The sequence below is a fragment of the Diprion similis genome, chromosome 11, assembly GCF_021155765.1.
Source record: "Diprion similis isolate iyDipSimi1 chromosome 11, iyDipSimi1.1, whole genome shotgun sequence".
In the NCBI taxonomy this organism is placed as follows: domain Eukaryota; kingdom Metazoa; phylum Arthropoda; class Insecta; order Hymenoptera; family Diprionidae; genus Diprion; species Diprion similis.
Window position 1 is genome coordinate 6,454,208 of NC_060115.1, and position 21,389 is coordinate 6,475,596.

General features: G+C 40.5%; 7 protein-coding genes across 11 annotated transcripts in view; 3 read left to right on the top strand and 4 right to left on the bottom strand.

Moving 5' to 3' along the window:
- Window positions 1-741: 741 nt before the first annotated feature.
- Window positions 742-20,413, bottom strand: LOC124412084 (sodium- and chloride-dependent glycine transporter 1). The gene is made up of 11 exons (XM_046891691.1): window positions 20,387-20,413; window positions 4,833-5,439; window positions 4,453-4,705; window positions 3,504-3,662; window positions 3,228-3,435; window positions 2,879-3,050; window positions 2,249-2,605; window positions 1,955-2,164; window positions 1,548-1,889; window positions 1,214-1,460; window positions 742-1,142 (listed from the first exon to the last, which is right to left on the bottom strand). The coding sequence occupies exons 2-11, from the start codon at window positions 4,884-4,886 to the stop codon at window positions 955-957; spliced, it is 2,190 nt and encodes a 729-aa protein (XP_046747647.1). The 5' UTR covers window positions 4,887-5,439; window positions 20,387-20,413; the 3' UTR covers window positions 742-954.
- On the bottom strand, window positions 7,339-10,691 carry LOC124412093 (NADH-cytochrome b5 reductase 2). 4 transcript variants are annotated; one of them, XM_046891705.1, is made up of 5 exons: window positions 10,518-10,666; window positions 9,983-10,045; window positions 8,655-8,996; window positions 8,128-8,316; window positions 7,339-8,024 (listed from the first exon to the last, which is right to left on the bottom strand). In XM_046891705.1, exons 2-5 carry the CDS (start codon window positions 10,001-10,003, stop codon window positions 7,641-7,643), a joined length of 936 nt encoding a protein of 311 aa, XP_046747661.1. In that variant the 5' UTR covers window positions 10,004-10,045; window positions 10,518-10,666; the 3' UTR covers window positions 7,339-7,640. The 4 variants fall into 4 exon arrangements, with proteins under 4 accessions (XP_046747661.1, XP_046747660.1, XP_046747658.1 ...); XM_046891704.1 differs by lacking the exon at window positions 10,518-10,666 and adding an exon at window positions 10,388-10,448; XM_046891702.1 differs by lacking the exon at window positions 9,983-10,045 and having other exon boundaries at window positions 10,518-10,691.
- On the top strand, window positions 11,373-12,429 carry LOC124412098 (transmembrane protein 60). Its single transcript, XM_046891711.1, has 2 exons — window positions 11,373-12,019; window positions 12,116-12,429. Exons 1-2 carry the CDS (start codon window positions 11,804-11,806, stop codon window positions 12,290-12,292), a joined length of 393 nt encoding a protein of 130 aa, XP_046747667.1. The 5' UTR covers window positions 11,373-11,803; the 3' UTR covers window positions 12,293-12,429.
- On the top strand, window positions 12,745-14,484 carry LOC124412095. The gene is made up of 5 exons (XM_046891708.1): window positions 12,745-12,916; window positions 13,152-13,391; window positions 13,465-13,599; window positions 13,692-13,797; window positions 13,927-14,484. The coding sequence occupies exons 2-5, from the start codon at window positions 13,152-13,154 to the stop codon at window positions 14,109-14,111; spliced, it is 666 nt and encodes a 221-aa protein (XP_046747664.1). The 5' UTR covers window positions 12,745-12,916; the 3' UTR covers window positions 14,112-14,484.
- On the bottom strand, window positions 14,244-16,048 carry LOC124412746 (anaphase-promoting complex subunit 4). Its single transcript, XM_046892868.1, has 6 exons — window positions 15,938-16,048; window positions 15,652-15,875; window positions 15,203-15,593; window positions 15,007-15,151; window positions 14,491-14,914; window positions 14,244-14,298 (listed from the first exon to the last, which is right to left on the bottom strand). The coding sequence occupies exons 1-6, from the start codon at window positions 16,046-16,048 to the stop codon at window positions 14,244-14,246; spliced, it is 1,350 nt and encodes a 449-aa protein (XP_046748824.1).
- The window catches only part of LOC124412082 (dedicator of cytokinesis protein 7), a 58,979-nt gene continuing 54,500 nt past the window's right edge, over window positions 16,911-21,389 (bottom strand). Inside the window, exon 21 of one of the 2 annotated variants that reach the window (XM_046891686.1) lies at window positions 16,911-17,061. In XM_046891686.1, coding sequence (XP_046747642.1) covers window positions 17,043-17,061 — 19 coding nt within the window. In that variant the 3' untranslated portion in view covers window positions 16,911-17,042. Of the gene's footprint in view, window positions 17,062-17,158; window positions 17,249-21,389 lie in introns of those variants that run through there. The other variant, XM_046891688.1, reaches the window with a different exon arrangement.
- On the top strand, window positions 17,789-21,055 carry LOC124412085 (mitotic spindle assembly checkpoint protein MAD1). Its single transcript, XM_046891692.1, has 7 exons — window positions 17,789-18,298; window positions 18,417-18,647; window positions 18,823-19,265; window positions 19,367-19,819; window positions 19,946-20,250; window positions 20,365-20,793; window positions 20,848-21,055. The coding sequence occupies exons 1-6, from the start codon at window positions 18,023-18,025 to the stop codon at window positions 20,715-20,717; spliced, it is 2,061 nt and encodes a 686-aa protein (XP_046747648.1). The 5' UTR covers window positions 17,789-18,022; the 3' UTR covers window positions 20,718-20,793; window positions 20,848-21,055.

Genomic DNA, 21,389 nt, shown 5'->3' on the forward strand with positions numbered 1-21,389 from the left:
ATCCATATTTGACTATACATCGTATAATAGGGGCAGCTTTCTTGAGAAAAAAAAACAAACAAACAAAAAAAAGAACTGCAGAAGGCGAAGGCAGCAATTACCGTTTACCCTGCTTATATATTTTTTTAGAAAACAAACAAAAGACATTTTGCACCGTGGGAATGAAGAATACGGGAAAGCGACGACCAAGATTTAAACACAAAAAATAAATTGGGAAAAAAAAAGATTGTTTTTGTATAAAATACAAATAGTAAGAGGAAGGGGTAGTAAATATGTGACCGGATTAAGTGAAAGTATAATCCGAGTTGTGATAAAGTCAACCGTCACGTAAATCATAACACCTAAGCACTCTAAGCAATACAATTTCAACAATTCCTTACAATTCAGTTCAACTGAACAATTTTCGAGGTAACATTACTAAAAAACATCGATTAAAAATTATTCGTTTTAAAAGTTGAACGAAATAACCATCAGCCCTATTTGAATGAGGGCTCATTGATAATATTATAAATAGAGAAATTTGATTTTTATTTCTTGTACTTCTTCATCATTCTCAATCTCGCTCCAAGTTACCTGGGACTCACTATCCATCATCTAATTCTAATATATCTCTTGCCCCGCGAATCTACTAGGATGATAATCGGCACCTAGGACGCGTATATAGACACTTACTTATTGTTAGATAATGATAATACCACGCCGAGTAGGTATTCGACACATTGGATACCTAATATCATCTATGGTAAGTATACCGTCCATCAAACCGTCGAAACTCTCTATAGAGATAGGCTCTACGCGACAGGCGCCGCTATAATTTTCCTGTTTATCTTTTAATTCAACATTTTCTCGTGTGATCGTGTTTATACATTAGTGCTTGTACGGCCTTACGAGTAACTATAATAAACAATACTAACCAAAATCGCACCTCAAGTACCGCCAATTATCAACCTTTTCTCAGACCTGTTGCGAGGTGCAGACGAGATCCGTTTTGCTAGAGTTCTTCAGTATCGAGGGTCCGGGTAGCTTCGTAGCAGTAACAAGCCCGGGACACGTGGGTGGCTGAACCATCGGCTTCCCGTTCACCAGGACGATAGTGTCCCGAGCCGAGTCGTATCCTCCGGATGAAGATCCTCCCGGATTTTCTGATCGAAGGAGAAGTGAGAAAAAAGATTACAAGAAGAATGATCACCAACCGTACGATTCTGGCACGTACCCCGTGTAGATGAGGGTGGTAGGGTACGCGCTTGCGTCCTGAACGGTGTCGCCGGGCCCCAATCAGAGGTCGGTTGCAGCAGGGCCCGAGCTCGGCACCAAACGGAGGGCCGAGAACGTCCCTTGGACTTTCCATCGGCGTCCATGTCATCGAGATCGTCGACCTCGTCGTCGTAGTCGTCGTCGTTCTCGTCGTAAGGGTATTGGGAGCGCTTACAACGTCGATGTTGACGTCCGCGTAACTGGTTCTGAAACGGACAGGATTAAAACGCTCGCAAAAATGATTACAGTCAAAAATAGGTACAGGATTGTGGATCAGGTGTACATCAACTCACAACGGCTAGTCCGATGATGACAAGAACCGGTAGCAGACCGACGGCCCATCCGACAGCATCGGCCCACCGAGGGTAGATGTAAGTCCCGTAACTTAGAGGCTCGTATTTTACCCAGTTGAAGAATAGTATGAAAAATAAAGCAGCCGGAGTAACGACCTTCCACATCCAAGTCCAGAAGAAACGCCAGCATCGACCACGAGGCCCGATCATCTGCTCAACATCGTCGAGAAATCGGTCAGCCCCGTAGACCCACGCGACGAGAATGCACTCGCCAATGGCTATCAGAAGGACCGACCAATTCGCAGCGTATTTGTCCATCAGCTGCAGCCAGTACATGCCAGCCTGTCGATGAGAGTAAGAACGTTGGTTGGGCGGTGTGAAGAAGAAAAGTCAATTAGAAGACGTACATTGGTCGTGAATATCAGGCCACCAGCGTATCCCAGAATCGCGGCGCCCAGGACGACCCAGAACTTGTAGTTCCTGAGGGCCGGAACGCCGTCGAGGATCGCCGTAGTTACGGTCTCCATCAGGGCGAACTGCGAGTCCAGACCCAGGGTTAAAAGCATCACGAAGAACAGGAGAGACCAGAGTCGTGCAACCGGGAGGCGAGCAACGACCTGCGGTCAGTAAAAGAGCATGATTGTTAAACCGCCGTTTGAGCGAGTTACGTTTGTACTGATATCGCGATGTCGCTCATCTACCTCGGGATAGACGATGAAGGCGAGTCCAGCCCCCTGGTCGACGACCGATGCGACCTCCACCTTGAGCTCGTTGGCGAGGAATCCGATTACCGAGAATATAACGAGCCCGGCAAAAAATGAGGTGCCGATGTTGCTCACCGCTACTATGAGCGAGTCCTTGTAACAGTTGTTGGTGAATTTGTTGTAGGAGCTCAGGGTGATCAGTCCTCCCCAAGCCGGGCTCAGGGCGAAGAATATCTGGACCGCCGCATCGCCCCAAACCTTTGCCGACGCCAGGCGTCGCCAGTCCGGAGTTAGGTAGAAGAGAATGCCCTCACCGGCACCCGGCAAAAGTATTCCCCGGATGAAGAGGGCAATCTATACAACGTTTAATCGAATTCAATGATATTCGTTTCAATTTAGTAATTTAATAGCTGAATAAAAATGACCCTTCATGAAGACATAGCGAGAGAAAAAAAAACACTTAACGAGGAAGTTATCAGATGAGAATAAAATGTCGAGAACAAGATAATCTCAAGATCTCTGAAGGGGTTAAAGATAACTCCACGACGGTGTATTATACAACATTTTCTGTGCGATAATCTATATGAATGAGGACGACGAGCTTAACCGATATACTAGATTACTTGCCAGAACGACGTACGGGAAGAGGGCCGTGAAGTAGACCACTTTTCCAGAGCTTTGAACACCTTTACTGAGGCATAGAAAGACGATCACCCAGGCGAGGAAGAGACACACCGCCAAAGGCGTGCGAATCGAGCCCGTCTCCTCGATACCAACGCTCAAACCCAGGACATGGTTGCTGCAAGCACAAAGTTGGGAAATTCGCTTGAGAAAAAAGTTAACAATCCATATTTTTCATAATTCTTCTACAATATTCACAATCGCAAATCGAGTAATAACAAGTAGCGAAAAAAGAGGTGAAACACGATGCGATGACTGAAACAGAAATTAAACGACGACATAAGTATGTACTAACTTAAAGTACTCTTCCGCCGGGGGCCGTCGGACGGTTGTAGTTCCGTTTTCCCCGCCAAGAACAAGTGCAGTTAGCTGAGTGCTGTTCAGACAGTTTCCCCTGAAGTAGGTTGTATTTTGTCGGGCACAATTCTCCGCGGCTTCTGGAGTGTAGCAGTCTTGAGTGCTCCAGGCCGGGTCGCAGTGAGCCCACGGCAGAACACCAATACCTGTGGAATCGTACAACATGGTTGGCTTACACTGAACCCGAAAAGGAGATTTGTATCTCAACTCTCACCGTCCACCGAGGCAAACATGTAGTAGAGAGTCCAGGCGATAATCAGGTTGTAGTACAGCATCACAATTGAGCTAACCAGGACCATTCCGTAACCGAGTCCTCGTAACAGTGGGCAGAAGCGTTTGTAAGCCGCCACAGGACCCAGGCTTGCGTATTGACCTAAATTAATAATTCCGTTATGTAATTACAAGAGCATAAAATTACGCGAGCTCTCGAGAAATTGGTACTTGATGTGGTGAAAATTGTTTTTTCTCAAACGTTTTCACAAATTATTGAGATTTTTAATTTTGACAGTTTAAAAAAAAATTCTAAAACTCCGAGACATTAGACCTTTTTTGACGATTCACTCTTATAACAATGCCACGTGCAGTACTTTGCACCAAATTTTCCCATCTGTTGCAGAAACTGATTTTCTTCCAAGTCTAAATTATCTCTTATACGTTACATTCCCATTTGGTTTATACGTATATTTTTATTAATTTCACTCAACCCCGTCATACGTGATTTAAATAAAGTTTTGTTGATTCGAATAAATTTATTTCGACTGATCAAAATTCAATAAACTCGATTACGTATTCTCCACCGCTAGCACAAACAATCGGCAGTTCACGCTTTGAATAATTACAATTTTCAGGACATCGCAGAGAATCTAAGACAATCTGTAATTGAAGATTCAAAACTTTCAAGGAACACAGAACAATATTGATAAATACATAGGAAACGATGTCACGACGTTTTTTTCATAATTTTTTTTCCTACATTCTAATTTCTCAGAAGTTTCCAGGGAATTTTTTCGCGACGTATATGAATTATTCGCAAACTTCTGCATCATATTGCAAAAGGTGGTACAAAAAAACTTCACCAGCGCGACGATTAAATAATGCTAAAATTTCTTCGGCAACCAATCGCATCCAAGTTTACTGTTTCCGTGTAATAAATTTTTTTTCACCTAACGAAAGCTCCATGAACATAAGGGGTAGTCCAGCGATGATAAGCATAATGGTGAACGGTATCAGGAAGGCGCCACCTCCGTTAGAGTAGCAAAGATAGGGAAATCTCCACACATTGCCGAGGCCTACGCTGTAGCCGAGGAGGGACAGGAGGAAGTCAAACTTCCCCGTCCACGTGCCTCGCTCAGGGTGATCCTCCTCGGCGCCCTGGAGGGGGGCTTGGCTATTGGCCACCGAGTATTTGTCTTCATTCTGTGTTGTCCAAATTTTCAATGCATGAGCCATTAGCCAGATTTTATTGCGTTTCTTTTATTTTCGATAGGGGGAGACGGGTGGTAAGGCTATAACGCGAAGGGGAATAATCGACACGCACACTTACGTCCCAGGAGTCGAGGTAGGGACGCATCCGGGCCGGTGAATCCTCCATTATCATCTCCGGAACTGAGGCGCTTCGATCCGTGCCAATGTGATGATCAATCGCTCACCTGGCCAATAGCGCAAATTTTATCCATCGCATTTCATGCTCGTGGTTCCCGCTAAATTTCATGGCCTGCACTTCAGCGATTAAAAAATCTCATTCCGTTATTCGTGAGGAATTCAGTTTTCGCACCATTATCGTCGTCATCATCTGGCGGAGGCACGCGACACTTTCTAAGGCCTCGCAAAAGCTCCTCATTATTTTGAACACGCGAGAAAACCAGCCAATACTCCAGACAATACTCGTATTTTACCTTCCTCGCTGTAAATCTCAACAACGAACTCGAGCTGTACCAATAAATTCGTTCAAGTACTAAAGATATTTAAATTCTCAAATATCCCAGCTTAAAATCGATCCAGCCCAGTTTGGCCAGTTAAAAATTTGAAGGTTTCGCGTACCCAGGCAGCGAGGTCGAGCTTCCGCTCAGTTATAAATCGTTAATCCGTGCAGCATTCGGACGGGATGAATTCGAAAAAATATACAAACTCTACTGGAGTTCCGCGGGTGTCTTTCACCGTCAAATTACCGAACGCCATCGTCTGGTCACCGCGGACTCTGACATGAGTGGTTCGAAATAAATCACGGACTACGTTCCGTCCTCCCGCGGGATGAACGGGAGATCATCGCAAGAGAACTGGCGAAGCACGCGCGTGTTGCGCTGGCGCGCGCGCCTATGGAGCAACCACCCACGCAACCACGCACGCACGAACGCAGTACAGGTCACAGATCGCACGATACCAGGCGTGAATTATTAGGCTGAACAATAGAGATCCTTTCTCTTTATCGTGTCCTATCTGCGGTTACACAGGCAACGCAATGCGCCGAAATCCGACAGGAACTGAAATTTAGGCTAAATTCCCGAGCCATCGAAGTCGCGAACTAGCTATCCAGCCACCCTCTTTGATCCCGACGCGCGATGCTGACTGTCAAATCGATATTGCCGCTCCTGCGACCTGCCCCATTCATCCCACCTTCCCTCAGGACCGCCGCAAACACGGCAACTTGACGCTCGCGTGTACGTCGTTTATCAGCCTCTATGCGTGTTGGTGTTTTCGATACACACGTTTACGCGAAAGGCGAGATTTTTGCAATGTATAGCCGTGAGAATGGATGTATAAGTATGCATACATATATATATGTATGTACGTATACGTATACGTCTACATTAGCATATGGCCGGGTAGTTCGCCAATTTCTCTAGTCTTTAGCCCTTTCCGTCACCGTCAGCAAAATTCCGTTTCAAGTAGGCAAGTATCGGAGAGAGCTTGTTCTGGGACAGAGAAGAGGGAGGAGGGAAATTATCGACAATGGTTGTCGAGGGCGAATCTCTATAGATGCTTCTCATCGCGCTTGAGCGTAAGGACCTTCGACATTATAATTCTACTCGTATATAGAGCGACGCCGAAAGATGCTGGATCGATTTATAACTGAGAACCCCACCCGGGGGTTGGGGAAACGACTCGTATACAACCGGGCTCTCGACTCAAGTCGACCCTAGTGTCGACCACAGCCTCTCGAAATCCCATCTCGAAATCACGATCTTCCGTAACTTACCTCTCCCGGTATCTAAGGCACGACCTTCGCGCGTTAATTGATCCCCGCCAACTATCGCATTATTATCAATTGACAGCCAGTTTATACAGAATTTCATTTGGGAAGATTTATCCCGTTTTATAGTGATGATAAAATTCTCACGAAAATTTCTGTCTAAATTTACTATTATAAATTGGATATTAGAAATTCATTTTGCGAGTAAATTGAATTCAAAACTAGTTGTGACGCTTACTATGTAATCAAAGTTCGATAACTTTCAAACAACTTTCTAGATTCATTGAAATTTTCTCAAAAATTTAACTAATTTCAACTTGCTCTAAGCTTTCGGGAGAATTTCGTCACCATTAACACTGTTTGGTGGGTTGCACATTTAGGTGTCGCTCAATGATAGGGTTTTTCAATCTGACTGATTTACACAAGGAAGCTTATTTCGCGGAAACTAAACCTCCTTGAACAACAGATATAGTTATAAAGTTTCTATAATATAATCACTAGTCGTTTAACTTGTCACATTGAAAGATATGTATAGGACTTTCAAGCAACACCCAATGTTCCAAGATACTGTTAAACAGAACGAAATGGTTGAAAACAAAATTATATTGTACTCTTAATGCTATCCCTTACAGATAACGAAATTACCAACATTTATGTATCAGCGCTGTAATCAAGCATTTTTGTACCTGGCCGCAGTATGAATTATTCTTCATAATACTTGAAAATAATGTTCTAGCTCAAGGCTGTCTAAATATAGAGTATTTAATTGCATAGAAAAATGACGACCATGTAAATGCAATTTCAAAATGAAAAAGGCCAAAAAGAATTGCAATAATATTGTATCATCAACAATTCGTAATTCACGTTTTATTCGATTTTATTTTTTTCACAATTACTAACGATTGTCTACAATACGCAAAAATTCTATGAGGGCTCTATACTTTGTATAATCATAGCGAATGATGCAGTGAATCAAGGTTCACTACCTAGGTCGGATCATTTGAAATTGCAAGAAATCAATGGCAAAACAACGAGGGTCGATGCTCGCAACAAACGTCGGATAGTAAGTATAGTTTTAACAATAGTGATTACACGAAATATACGTCCCGCTAGAGATTCAAGTGGGAGTACGTGTAGAATAGCTTCATAACCGTAACGTAATTAATAAGCGAATCTGAGCTTAGCGTCATACCCGAGTTTATCCAAATTCGGATTACAGGCAAAGTTTATCATGGGAGGAGGGCCGCACATCAGAACGATCGTGTCATCTGATGGGGGGAAGAGGTGCTTTGAAATCATATCCGCGTTTATGTGGCCAGTACTATACTGCCACCCTTCGCTACTCGTATCAAGCGTATACCAGAGTTTAAACTGTTGAGGATGCGCCTTTGCAACCGTTTCCAATTCATTTCGCAATAATATGTCCTTTTCCGTTTGGTTTGCGAATATCAGAGCGAGTTGAGTATCATCTGACGGATCCTTGGTTATCTGACGGATTAGCTGCAGCATCGGCGTGATACCGGTTCCTCCAGCAATCATGGCCACCTAAAAATACATCAAAATGTTCACAAATGAAAATAATTTGCGCACTAATGGGAAAGAAATTAAAACTCTGACTATCCCAGCAGTACAGTAGACCTGTACTGACCTTCTTAACGGAATGTTGTACTGGCGGGTCTTTCCTGAGAACCTTTATGGAGAAACTGCCAGCCCCGTTGTAAACAAGGCGGCCAGAAGGCCCACGGAAATCGATAGTGTCCCCAATTTTCAGACTTTCTAAATGTTGCGACATTTTGCCACCGTCAGGGAATTTTGGATGAACATTTTTGAAGTACACCTGAAAAGAATGGAACGTGTCATCCAGTTTGGGACAGAAAAATATATATGTGGGCATGAATCCCTTGTAAGGTGACGTAAAGATCTGTGAAGATGGCAGGTCAGTCGTACGATGTATAAGAATGAGCTCATAAGACTCAGTAGATCAGAAGTGAGCCAGTCGTTGCAATAGACATACGTGGTCTCCGGTGCTAGTGAAGTATAACGTGCTCAGAACTACGTACACGAGTCACAAGCATGGGTTCCTCGCCTGGACGGACCCTCGCCGGTCTTGCTCCGACATATACATAAATATATCATAGAAGAATATCAGATATGAAAAAAGAAACTTTGGTTTACCTTGACGACGAGATCTACAAAGCCATGATCCTCGTCACTGGATACAGGCGTATAAGCTCTGATCACTACATCTCCTCCAATCTTGGCTGAGAGATGAATGTGCTGTCCGGTAGGTAGGCCCAGAACGTGTTGAGGCGATGGGAGTTGAAACCGGTAACGACGTGTGTCATGGCTTAGTACTTCTTTTTCTGATAATGGCAACGGATACTTTGTCGTTGGATCAACGAGAGCGACTGGCGCAGACTTCTTTTTTCTACCTCCAGATTTTCCTTTGGATATGTAAGCTTTAGCTGCCCATGCTGTGGCTATTATTATCCCTACCGCGGCAAGGATGGGAAAAACCTGTTGAATAAAGGATGAAATGTAATTAAGACGATGACAAATAGCAATGAGTCCTCCATCTTCAAGGTTTTGTACTTGAAACTGACGATGTACTAATAATATAGGAGCTAAATTACTGAACAGAAATTCTATGTACGTGAAAACAAATTGCTAGCTTTCGGGTATAGTTATAAGCATGCTGGTTAATGATCATTTGATTAAATAAGACTTGCTGGCGCAACAATGTGGAAAACTTGGATCCTGGCTGATGATGCTTTAAATAAATCTGACTTTTATGACAGCTTAATTTCAAGAACCTACTGAACTAGACAAATAGATTTCAATGCAATAATTTTATACCAGCCACCACATCGACATGATTGTTATTCATTGACTGAGTTCTAACCATTTGAAATTTTGCCACATCTATCACGTACGAGTGGTAAGTATCTAAAGATAAGATAAGGCAAGTTTTGAACACGATTAAATTATGTCGTGTACGGATTATCTCAGTCCTTTGATACGCCACAAGTCCCTCCCTTTTTCTACACTTCTAACTTTTGTACAAATTATGAAACCATGCGTGTATTTTTTTTTTCCAATTTTACGAGGGCTTAATCAAAACATTTGGCCGTCAATCTAAAACACGTTTTTACATCGTAATAAAAATAACAGTAGTTACATAACAGAGAATCGGCATGCGAATGAATTTGTAGCTACGATCAAACCTGGAACAACGCTGTTGTGATATTTTACTACATACTTGTTTATGAAATCAGTAATTCTCATACATGCAACACAGATTTAACAAAAATAAAAATCTTGCGATAATTTAACCAGTGCAAAGTTAGAGAAATAATACTTTGTTAATGTGTTAGGAGAAAAAATAGCCACTAGCTGGAAAAATTACATTGCTACTGCGAGCGAGTATTTTCCATTAGCAATTTTTAATAAATAACTAAGTAAGGATACGAAAACGAACAAACAAGTATGCAATGTATAGTTACCACCGAATGTGTATTTAACATTTCGTCCTGACTTTCTTCACAGATTCAATGAAGAATTTAGGGCTGGAAAGAATGCAGATGAGGTTATGGTAATGAGTGATGTAAAAAGAAAAATAAAGAAAGAGAAGATAATGTAATGAAAGAACGCGCGGCGAGAACAATATCCGAGATGATTATCCTGTTTCTGTTTGTAATTTATTTATTTATGTATTTTTTTTTTTGCAAATCTGGCAACGGACGCGGCTTCACGCGGTCCCGACCCGGCTTTTTGACCCTGACAGAATCACGCTATATCTTGAGGTGAAAACCGTTGCGCGCGACGTGATCATCGACATACCAGATTAAACTATTCGAATTTCGTAATACGTGTCCTCCGTATGTGTTGTACAGTTAAGGTTAACGCACCAATTGGACCTAACACGTGAAAGATGTGAAAGACGATTGTGGGCGACCGCACCTACGAACTACAATAACCCTAGGCTTTAAATAACCTTTTTCTAACCCAAGAATAAGACTTATTTATAGGCTTACATACCGCCGAGACATCGAGCGAGTCACCGAACATGTTCAACTTGCTTCGACGGAGGTTATCCTCTTACTATTGGTGCAGCATTACCTAATGTTACTTGTTAACTGAGATTTTAAAACTTATTTTAGACCTTTGATCTCCTCTCCTCAAGCCTCAAGGTCTGTCTATAACGCTTGCTGCTGGTAGAAAGGCCTACGCAGTAGAAACAGTAATAGGCTGAACGTCGATTATACGCATTTTTAGCCAACTCATCGTGGCATCGTTTGCGGGCATAGAACTTATTAGTCATCAACTGACAATTCGTTATGCAATAATTCCTTCCGTAGATAATTTTATTTTCTAAAATGCCATCGATCATTGTAACGGCACAAAATTAAACGACAAAATTTTGTGAAGGTCGAAAGCTGGTATGAAGATTAGAAATTGTTTGGTTATTCAAGCAGAGATGAATATCCAAAAAGGATAGGTTTAAAGGATAGGATAAGTTTGAAAATCCCAAATACCAAGCAGTGAAATAATCATCCGATTAGAATTCGGAATTACATGAAAACTGCCTCGTCTCGTGGCATTGACTGAATAAGACGCTGGTCACTCTATCACTGATATATTAAATATATGGGACATATGTATTAATCAGTTTTGTAGTTTTGTAGCAGACGAATTCGATACACCGTATCTCGCTTCGCATGCTCGATTCTCGATACATCGGCCATCGCTACCGTTGTCGTCTGCTTAAAAGTATCGCAATCACGTCAACGTCAAACGCACAGCCGTCATGTAAACAATTTTTGACGTGATATATCAATCGGCTTTATTGTCACAAATTACGTACCGATGATCAATATCCCAGTGATTTTTCATCATCATTCTCTTCTCATGATATCCGGATTGTTTATGACCTTTATGACACCCCGCAACGATCGAATACATCATAACCTCAAAATATTCATCAGATGGTGATCTGCTTGACTACAGCATAAGCCCTAATTATAGACTGACCTAAACTCGTAAAAAAAATTTCCAACCAACCGTCGGAACAGCTGCTTGAAATAGCATCGAATGTTCAGGCTGTTATACAACAACCTCTTGTTCTGTACATAGATAATTACAAATGAAGAATCGCTGGTTTAAGGAATGATCTTACTCTGCCAATCAGAAAACAAAGATAACAATACAATGTAGTAATAACGAGAAGTTCCCAAAGTGCATTTGCTACTGAAGTAATAGAAATCAGCAAAAAGGTGATAAGTTTGAAAAAAATCCCCGAAAAATCTACACCTTCTCGAGTCAGTATGGCTGTTTTACACAGAGCATTGTTCACGTGGTTCAATCTATTGATATTCCTAATACTCCTGGTGTTGAGACTGGATCTTAGAATACAATGGAATTGGTTCATAGTTTTCATACCAATGTGGCTATACGACAATATTCTATTAATCTATATAATATTTCGCATGATATCGCACTGCAAGAACGGACATGATCACGTCAGCAGTCTACGTCGTAAAGTAATAATAATAATAACGATGCTTGCTAAGATACATCCTTGAATAATACATATTTATATTCATTTTACCATCGGCTAATCAGCTTCAATTTTTCAGGCATGGTACATGACTGCTGTTCTGACTAAGCTGTGTGGCCAAGTTCTTCTCTGCCTTAAATTGGAAGTAGTTCAATCGGATTTGCCGGCCAAAGCTGTACTCGCCCCCTTGTGGCTTTTACTCCCAGCACTAGGGTGCGATGTCTTTGTCCATCTCATTCAACACTCTCGATACTAACTGACCAATAATGTACATTATCACACAACCAAAGATCCACAGTAAACAAATTCACCTCTCCCTGGTTTTTGGTTGTAAATAAAACATTATGTCATTATTTCTACATATATGTTACGAGTAAATTATTTTTCACCTAATTACCCAGCTATTTTTTCTTCCAACTGAAAGGAACTGGCCCAAAATTGTATAAATAGGCGGAAACCTCTATGTTATGTAAATATTTTTACGTAACACATCTTAACTGTTCTACTATAGAAATTTTATATCAATTTATTGTTTATTCAATGGCAAGTTCAAAACTTTCTATAAGGAAATTAACGTTTTTTTTTTAAGGAACCTTTCATAACTATAGACAAGAATGCTGCTAGGATGTATCAAGCAAAATACTCACAAAACAGATACTAAAAATAATCTAGAAGATCCAAGGATGAATAGGACGGAGATATAAATAAATACATTGAGTTGTTCTTAGTTGTGTAAGCTGCCAGTAAGCGCACAGGTAGAGCTCATTAGTGGACATTTTACTGTGCATTACCGCTTAGCAATTGAAAACATCTGTCAGAGTAACCTTCCCAGGCTTGACTCTGGTACAAAAATTTCGGAACTGCGAAGAAAATTCTAAAAGTGAGAACTAATTTGATTTTCTTATTAACCGGAATGTGCTAAACAGATATGCGGTGTTGAAAAATTACATTTGCACATGCTTGTGATAACAAAAACTAATGTACTGTTGAAAGATAACTAGAATTGCAAATTTCGTGAAATTCTCAAACCAGCAACTTTAAATAAATAATCATTTCTGAAAAGTGTACAAAATTTATAAATTGTTTCCAATATTGTTGTTTACAATTATGCGTAGATGATTACATGGGTACTGGTCATAGCTCTCGTAACGAGCGTAACATGGGTTAGTGAAGCTGTGATTGTGCAACAAGTTAGTGCTGGCCATTTAGCTGAGTTGCCATGCCCAAGTATTGACGACAATCATCGTTTCATGTACTGGGAGCTCTCCGATAAAAATAATATCATAGGTCCAGGAAACCCACAGAACCCAGAAAAATACAACTACCAAGTACTCACTGGGAAACTCATGATCAGGGTAATACAATTTTTCCAAAGATGTAGATCGAGCTCTGTTAGGATAATTTAACTTGGGTAGTTTTTTTTCCCAGGGTGTTTCGACTGCTGAATCTGGTTTCTATAAATGTATCTCAAGAGGTATAAATGATGAATCTGTCATCAATATGGAAACGGTTGAACTAATAGTTACAAAAGACTGGGAAGATGTGTGGGAGAATGATTTTGAGGCAAGATTTTAGCTTAATTTTTGCTATCATGATATTTGTTAGGTTGTAATGTGAGACAGTTGAAAGACTTAAATGCCATTTTTCGATTTTAGACAAACTTATTGAGAAGCCTGGCTGCTGTTATGGTAATAGTTGTAATCATCGCCTTGCTACTTTACATAATTACGACCAAACGACGTAGAAATATGAAATATTTTGGTGAGACACTTCAACTATTATCCTTTATCCAAACACAAGCGATGATCAGTCAAATCAATTATCACATGTGATTCAAAATATCAACATCAAGCGTGCTTCGCTACACGAACTTCATTCAATCAATTTCAGATATGGAACCATCAAGGGAAAACTCACCAGTCAATTATAGAGATGGAACACGTGGGTCTGCAGGAGTAGTTCGCAGTAGCACGCCACCCCCAGAAGAAATAGGCATCGATAATGCAGCAGTGGATGTTGATTTTCCAAAAGTGTTTAGTAAGATGCATCAGGCGCAGGCTGTTGAGATTCCATAATTTTTCATCAAAAGTTAGATACACTTAGAAACACGGTTGAAGCCTAATAATTTGTAGACCAATAAAGAAATAGAAATCAATTTGATGTCAAAAGCCGATTATACAAAATGAACATCAAGTGATCGCAATGTATTACACAGTGAATATAAATAGCACAATGATTGCGTGACAAGGTATGGCATTACATCTACAAATGTGAATGTGATAAGCATAATTTTCATAATAATAGGATAATTAACTTTGTTAAGAACAAGCTAGTTGTACCAAATCTATACTATGTAATTATAGCAATTGAATAGTCATATATATGTAGAGTAATAAGATTTAAAGTGTATAACTAATGAATAAAAACTACTTACATTTGCTCAAAGAATCTCACTGTGGAGCTGTATTTGTACTAACACCAGCAGTGGTATCCATTACGTTATCATCTGCCTCTTCTGCTTGATCTTCATCATCTTCATCGTCATCTTCTTCCTCGACTTCTATTTCCAGTATACGAATTTTACGGTTGCTCTCACTAAGGATAGCAGCCACTTTCCGAGCTCCACTTACAGCCAAACGACTCGCTACTATTCCTTGAACAGGTTTTGGCCAGGTTCCCCCAGAAATTTCAACCAATTCACTAATGCCTATATTCTCTCTAGTATCAAACGTGAAAATATGGCCAAGAGGTAGCTGCACGAAATATGACGAATGCGTGTGATGTTCCAGAATGAGCAAACTTAAATAATCTTGGGAATAGAACTGCAAGTCTATTATCAAGCTGCTGCCGCTAGCAGCGATCTCTTTTGTATCGGATCCTGTAAAAAGTTACATAACATGATAATATAACCATGGGCAATAGTGATTTGAATATTATATCGATGATTCAATTTTTCTTCACTTTGTCTACCTTGTCGCCGATCCGTGTCAACGGTTGCATTTTTGACTGTTAAAGTCTTTTCAGTACCCGTATTTTGGACGACCTTAAACATCCGCAAAATTTTTCCATTCAGGTCTGAGACAGCGAGCAATAAATCCTTCTCAGACGTTACAAACTGTGAATGTAATGATGAGAGAGAAAGGGTTGACACAGCTGGTAAGCTCACGGCTGTAGGAATAAAGAGATTCACTAGTCCCTGGTAAGCCTGACCAAACACGACGCTTATGGCGTCAACCAGTTTCGCATTAGATTGTAACAAGGACAGCGTAAGGTCTTGCCTAACCAATAGCGGGTGGTTTTGTAAGCAGACATTCTCGCTGAGCATAGCAGCCCATTCGCTACCGTCAGGGGTTAAGCATGTCTGAAGAGGTTCTCCTTTTCTTAAGTACTGACCGAGTTTTTCAAGATTCACACCTTTCCTAGCCCCTTCTTTATCTCCGACTTGATCAAATCCACGCAAAAATTCAGCAATAAAAGTCAAGTCTTGTTGACTAACTCTGCTCACTTCAGGCGGCACCCGTTCGCCAGTCAATTTGAGTATAACAACATATAACCATCTGAAAAACACACTATTCTGTAAAAAAAAAAACGATTCATTAATCATTTTCTACTCACCGGAAAAATGCTTTGTAATCACGCATACTATGATCGATGACTTGTTGTATTTCAGATGCTTTGGCAAGAAAAGCTTCGGATGCCCGAAGAGCTTCGTTAATTACAGTTTCGGAAGTAAATCCCAGGGCTTCGTATTGTCCACCAAGTTTAGCCATTCCAGTCATTTCAGCCAGCTGGTATGTCAGTGCCATTCCGACGCTGCTAAGATGCTTTAGGACTAATTTCTGCACAAAAAGATTTAGACCTAATAAGAGCCTTCTCGGTTATTCCCAAGAAGTAAACAAACCTGAATATTGCTGTAGCACATTTCAATGCTGTGTCCTAATTTCTTCAATCCTTTTTCAGTCAGATCTCTCAAGAGGAAATTTTCTAAATTTACGGAGGGAATGCCGATCATAAGAAGGTCCAAAAAATCTGCAGCTACTGCTCCGGGAGGGTTGGCCTCAGCGTAACGTGACAATTTTTCATCCATTTCTAAGAGAATTGTTTCCCACGCTTCGGAAATAGCCATCAATGTACGTTCGAGGTAGTCCATCAGGTATTCAATATTCGCTTGAGCTTGCGCTACCTTTAATAAATACAAGCATTTTTCAGCACTACCACCTTAATGTTGACACTACAAAAAAAATGCAGCTCAAGTGAAACTCACTTTTAAAAATGCTCCATTATTTTCCAAAAGTGGGCAACACAGACGAACAACACTAATGTTCTCTGAGGATCGCAAACTGACCCAAATTGGTCCCCCTGAACCGCCGCTGATTTCTTGTACGGAACCTGGCCCTATGCTTAATGTACCGCAATTAAACATGCCAAAGACATACATGGCGACAGTGCCAGCTTCAGTTCCAAGCTGTAAAACATTGAACAGATTGTAAATTTCATCACATTTGATCTTTGAATCTTGCTTACTTACATTTCATTCGTGTAAATAAATGAATGAATAAAATAAGGGGCAACAAAGAGAAGTGAATTCGCAAGAAGTGCTCTTGTTCAACGTATTTTAGCATTCATTCCTTAATATACTTACAAATAACATGTCCAAAGTTTGCGATAAGCTTTCCTTGTGCTCAGGTTCATGCCCAAAACTTCTGTTCAAGCTAGGCAAAGGTGGAAGATATTCTCCAGTTGACGAGAAACAAGTTTTGATTCCAGTTCCATATTTTTCAGTCTCTTGAATGCCCAGAGGTAGCCAGGACAATGTTGTAACAGTTGCCTGTGAACTTTGTTGAGTTTTATGAAGGATATTCTTGTTCTCAACATCAACAAGATGTATGAGATTTGATTCTTTATAAACAACAGCAATGAGCTTTCCATTTGGTCGCCACGTCAGGTCCTGGACCAAATCTGTTTCTTCAGGCGGTGGTAAAAGCCAGACACGCTGCCACGTGAGCCTATGAAGTGCTATTTCCCCTAAAAAAATGCACATCGTCCAAAGTAAGGATAACGATACTATCCTTAATTTATTGTCGGAGTTTTACCGCTTCATAAACTACGTATATCATCCTAACCTCTCATGTTAGCTATAGCCAAGAGATCCATCTTTGGTGACCATCGCATCAAAGTCAACTCCACCGACAATTGTCGCTCCTCCAGCTGTCTTATAGCACACGACATATTTTCTTATTTCAAATGATATATCACACGAGATAAACGCCAATTATTACAAGATTTACAAGGCTGACAGTTGGACCGGCCGTCTAGCGTCGCAGCATGCTGCAAGGCTGCAAGGAAACTTGTATGCAGTGTTGCCAAGTGCGGACTAAAAGGTCTGGCTAATCAGTATTCAAAACCTCTAGAAATCACTAGATATTATAAACTCAGACATCTCCACTATTCGCCAAAAAATTGACGAACTATAATTATATATTACATATATAAATTATATGGAGACTAGAGCAATTTCGTTTCTTCGTCATTATCTCTTTTGCGAAACCAATTTCGTGAGTTGCTCTGCCTCTGTCCTATAAAGTTTTTAGCGCTGCTGATTTTGGAACGCAACCTTAAATCCTGGCCGTGCATTGCGGAACTCATTTAACGACTGTTCAGCTATGCGGTACAGAATTTCCGTTGGATTCAACCAATGGTGGAGTTTCGTGGTTGTCAATGTAAATTGTAAAGCCAGCAGAGAGGATGCATCTCGCAGGGCTTATACTGTACGTGCAAATGTGTGTTTGAATTGTGTAGTAAGAAGTATAAACATATTTATTCATACAGTGATAGTTGCCGGTGAAACACGTAGGTTACGGCAGCATTTTACGATTTTTCTAGGAAGCCGCAGAACTGAATCAGTTTGTTGATGCGGCATCTGAATCAACCCTCAAGAGGTTACCTTTTCGTAAACAACATTTAAAACTTTTTAAAATTCAAAATCATGGGCGACGACGATCCAACCTGTGTCGTCAAAATGATCAAGGATCTGCGATCAGGTTCTGGAGGCTATCAACGCAACAGTCTAACGTCTTCTGGGCTACGCTTGTCTTCGGCGTCTTACATTCCCTCTTCTTCTATCATCGGTGACATCGACAGTGATGACAGCAAACGTACCCCAAAACGACCTAGGCTAGATGAAACAAATACCAGTCTTAACAGATCTAGTCTGGATGGCGTACCTGGAAGCCCTTGGGAATGGAGAAGGTTGAGAGGAGAGGTAATTGTTACAAAAAGAAATTTTGCCTGAAAACTAAAGCAGCGTATTAAATACCGATGAATTTTATCATTTGGAGCATTTCCCTCTGCACAAGCTTACCACTTGTAAATTTGTATAGGTAATTTCGTTGCGAACAAGACTGTCTCACCAAGAAGCAACGGTGGATCAGCTCCATGGTGTCAGGAGGCAAATGGAACAAGTCTTTGACAAAGAAAAAAAATTGTTTGAAATGCAGGCTGAGCAAGATAAACAGTCAATAAAACTTTTAGAAGCTAGATTGGACATGGCTCGGCGAACGATACAAGAAGCTAAAGAGGCTCAGGCTAATGCTGAAAAAGAGGCTGCTCAGGTAATGCGGAAACTGTAAAGATTTTCGTGTACTTTATAATAAACTATTTATTGATGGTGTATTTTTTGCAAGAATTTTTGGGAATGGAGAATAGAGAAACAGATTTGGGAACCGGAAATAGTATTGCTACTTATCACATGTTTTTGCAATTTTGCTTTACTATCTTTTTGCTTAGGTCAAGATGAAACTAGACCAGAAAACCCTTGCATTGATGAATGACAATACAAGACTTCAGGATGAAACTAGACAAGCGAACAACCAGCATCAGCAACAATTCAAAACGAGTGATTGTAATGAGGATGTGACAGAAAAAACACTGAAGCTCGAAGCTGCTGAAAATAGAATCTTACAACTAGAAGAGAGCCTCAGAGAAGCCAGAAGTGGCCAACAGAAGAGTGAGTTGCTGGAATTAGAAGTACAAAATTTGAAGATGAAAATTGAAAAGTTAGAATCCGAACGATCGTTGTGTGAAGAGGGCAAAGCAATGGCGGCTAGAGCTGCACGTGCTAGCGATCTAGAGCGAGAACTTCATGCTGCCAATAAACTGGTTTCTACTTTGCGAGAAGCGGTAAAAGGAAAGTTGCTGCTCGAAGAACAAATCTGCAGCATGCAGCAAAGGTAAATAAAAACTTTTAAAATAAAAATCTTTCTGACAAACCGATTCCGATGTGGCAGGAGTTCATCATCCTAGATTTACAAGAAATGAAAATTGCCATCAGGGTTCAGCATACGGAAAAGTTGGAGCTGCGAATTGCAAAACTGGAAGCACAGCGGGCGGAGCTACTGTCACAAATTAGGGAGTATGAGTCGATTGGCATTACTGGTGGACCGATAGCGATAAAAAAAGAATTACAGCGGTTGCAACAAACCGAACTGATCTTAACAGCCGAAGAAGGTCAATTGAAGTCAAAGATGGAATCTGCACAGAGAGAATGTCAAAACCTTAGTAAGAAATACGAGGAGGTCAAGATGATAGCAAACGACATGACAGTTGTCAGGGAAAAATTAAACAAGTTGGTCAGTAGGCTACAAAAGAAAATGATGCTAGTTACCCGAGAACGAGACAGTTACAGACAGCAACTCGACTTGTATGAAAAAGAAATGACTGTTGATGGCCATAGCGTACTTACAGAACGTGTACCGGCCTTGGAACGAGCCATAGACGGATACAGGTAGATATGAAATCGTCTGTCCTTTTTCTACTTCTCTTCTACTGATTCTGTTTTTTGTTTCCACACAAGAGAAAATTTCTTGTATTATTCACATACCTTAATCAAGAAATATTATACTACTTTCAGGGAGCTTGTCACCAAATTAGAGTCAGATTTAGAAGCTGCCGAGGATTGTGTACAAAAGGGTCAGTGTCAAAGGTTACGAGAAGAAATTGAGAGACTCCAGGGTGAGCTAGAACACAGAGCGCTAAAAGGAGATTTCAATTGCAATGCAAGGATCCTTCACTTCAAGATGAATCCAGCCGCTCTGGCAGAGAAACAGGCGGAAGAAAAGTACGAAGCTCTTCTACGAGAGGTCGAGGAACTCAGAGCTAGAACAGCCTCTGGTACTTTGAATCTCGGACCCATAGGATCATCTGTTCAAGCTCAAGGTAAAGAATTATTTACAGAAAAAGAATAAAAAAAATACATGTACCATTGACTTACCTCGAATATATCAATTGTTTGCTCATATCTAATCAGGCAAATTTTAATCCTTGTTGCAGAAATCGCCGAGCTGAAGCAGACTAATGAGATCAAGATCACTCGTCTGAAAGAAGCGTTCAAGGCAGCTTCGCAGGAATACCGTCAGGCTTGTTATCAGCTCTTTGGATGGCGAGTCGACAGGACAAAGGAGGGACGATATAAGCTGTCAAGTCAGTACGCAGAGTCGCCGGACGACTTTCTATTCTTCCAAGTTGGCGAGGATGGCGTTGATCTTTTAGAAACTGATTTTTCTGCAACTCTCAGTAGCCTCATAGAGTGTCACCTACAAAGACAGCACAGTGTCCCAATGTTCATAAATGCCGTTCAAGTGGAACTTTTCTCCCAACAAACCGCTGCGACTGTGACAAGTTGAACTGATCCTCATATGAATATTACAATAACTGAGTATAATGCAACTCATTAAAAGCTGTCGATTATTGCGATTCAAAAATTATGATATTTCATTTTCAACTTTCTTATTTCCTTTTTTCGCAGAATCAATCAATGATGAGTTAACTCTTTAAATATGTGATTCGTACGTAGCTTAAACCCTCGTACGTACGAATAAATACTTCAACAAATTTTTAGTACGGTGTTAAAGTATCGTGAAAATCGATCTGAGATTCCATAATCAATGTCTACAATTATGATTGATATTATTACTTTTCATATTATGCATATAATTACTTTTTATTTGACGCAAATGAATATTCAATTAGTAAGTAGTTTAGTGCTCAATTACCATTAGTTTATTTTTTTTTTTGCCTTTTTTTTTTAACCAAAGTCTACGTATTGTTCTGATTTTGATCCGAATTATAAAGAACATTGTTTGCAAGACGACTTTTTCTTACACAGATTTATATTGCACGATTAATTTGTATTCAAATTGAAATTCTAAATAATTTGAATTCATTAACTCCGTACAAATGTTTATTCTTAACGCTCGTTGACTTGAATTTAACACGACCTAAATGGTAACGAGTGTCGGAATCCTAAGTCCAGTTGAGCGTTAAACGAGTCAAAAATTAAACGCACCTTAACAGGC

Bases quoted from the DNA above. Each gene is read 5' to 3' on its own strand.
- LOC124412093 (XM_046891702.1), bottom strand. From the start codon at position 10,547: ATGTTCGGTGACTCGCTCGATGTCTCGGCG. The intron at 8,997-10,517 runs GTATGTAAGCCT...TTTATTCAACAG, and splicing joins ACTCGCTCGATGTCTCGGCG to GTTTTTCCCATCCTTGCCGC. The intron at 8,317-8,654 runs GTAAACCAAAGT...CATTCTTTTCAG, and splicing joins TTGTAGATCTCGTCGTCAAG to GTGTACTTCAAAAATGTTCA.
- LOC124412085 (XM_046891692.1), top strand. From the start codon at position 18,023: ATGGGCGACGACGATCCAACCTGTGTCGTCAAAATGATCAAGGATCTG. The intron at 18,299-18,416 runs GTAATTGTTACA...AAATTTGTATAG, and splicing joins GGAGAAGGTTGAGAGGAGAG to GTAATTTCGTTGCGAACAAG. The intron at 18,648-18,822 runs GTAATGCGGAAA...CTTTTTGCTTAG, and splicing joins CTGAAAAAGAGGCTGCTCAG to GTCAAGATGAAACTAGACCA.
- LOC124412084 (XM_046891691.1), bottom strand. From the start codon at position 4,886: ATGATAATGGAGGATTCACCGGCCCGGATGCGTCCCTACCTCGACTCC. The intron at 3,051-3,227 runs GTTAGTACATAC...TTGTGCTTGCAG, and splicing joins CCGGCGGAAGAGTACTTTAA to CAACCATGTCCTGGGTTTGA. The intron at 2,165-2,248 runs GTAGATGAGCGA...TACTGACCGCAG, and splicing joins CCTTCATCGTCTATCCCGAG to GTCGTTGCTCGCCTCCCGGT.
- LOC124412098 (XM_046891711.1), top strand. From the start codon at position 11,804: ATGGCTGTTTTACACAGAGCATTGTTCACGTGGTTCAATCTATTGATA. The intron at 12,020-12,115 runs GTAATAATAATA...TCAATTTTTCAG, and splicing joins TCAGCAGTCTACGTCGTAAA to GCATGGTACATGACTGCTGT.
- LOC124412746 (XM_046892868.1), bottom strand. From the start codon at position 16,048: ATGATCGGCATTCCCTCCGTAAATTTAGAAAATTTCCTCTTGAGAGAT. The intron at 15,594-15,651 runs GTGAGTAGAAAA...TGTGTTTTTCAG, and splicing joins GATTACAAAGCATTTTTCCG to ATGGTTATATGTTGTTATAC. The intron at 15,152-15,202 runs GTGAGCTTACCA...TTACATTCACAG, and splicing joins ATCTCTTTATTCCTACAGCC to TTTGTAACGTCTGAGAAGGA.
- LOC124412095 (XM_046891708.1), top strand. From the start codon at position 13,152: ATGATTACATGGGTACTGGTCATAGCTCTCGTAACGAGCGTAACATGG. The intron at 13,392-13,464 runs GTAATACAATTT...TTTTTTTCCCAG, and splicing joins CTGGGAAACTCATGATCAGG to GGTGTTTCGACTGCTGAATC. The intron at 13,600-13,691 runs GCAAGATTTTAG...TTTCGATTTTAG, and splicing joins TGTGGGAGAATGATTTTGAG to ACAAACTTATTGAGAAGCCT.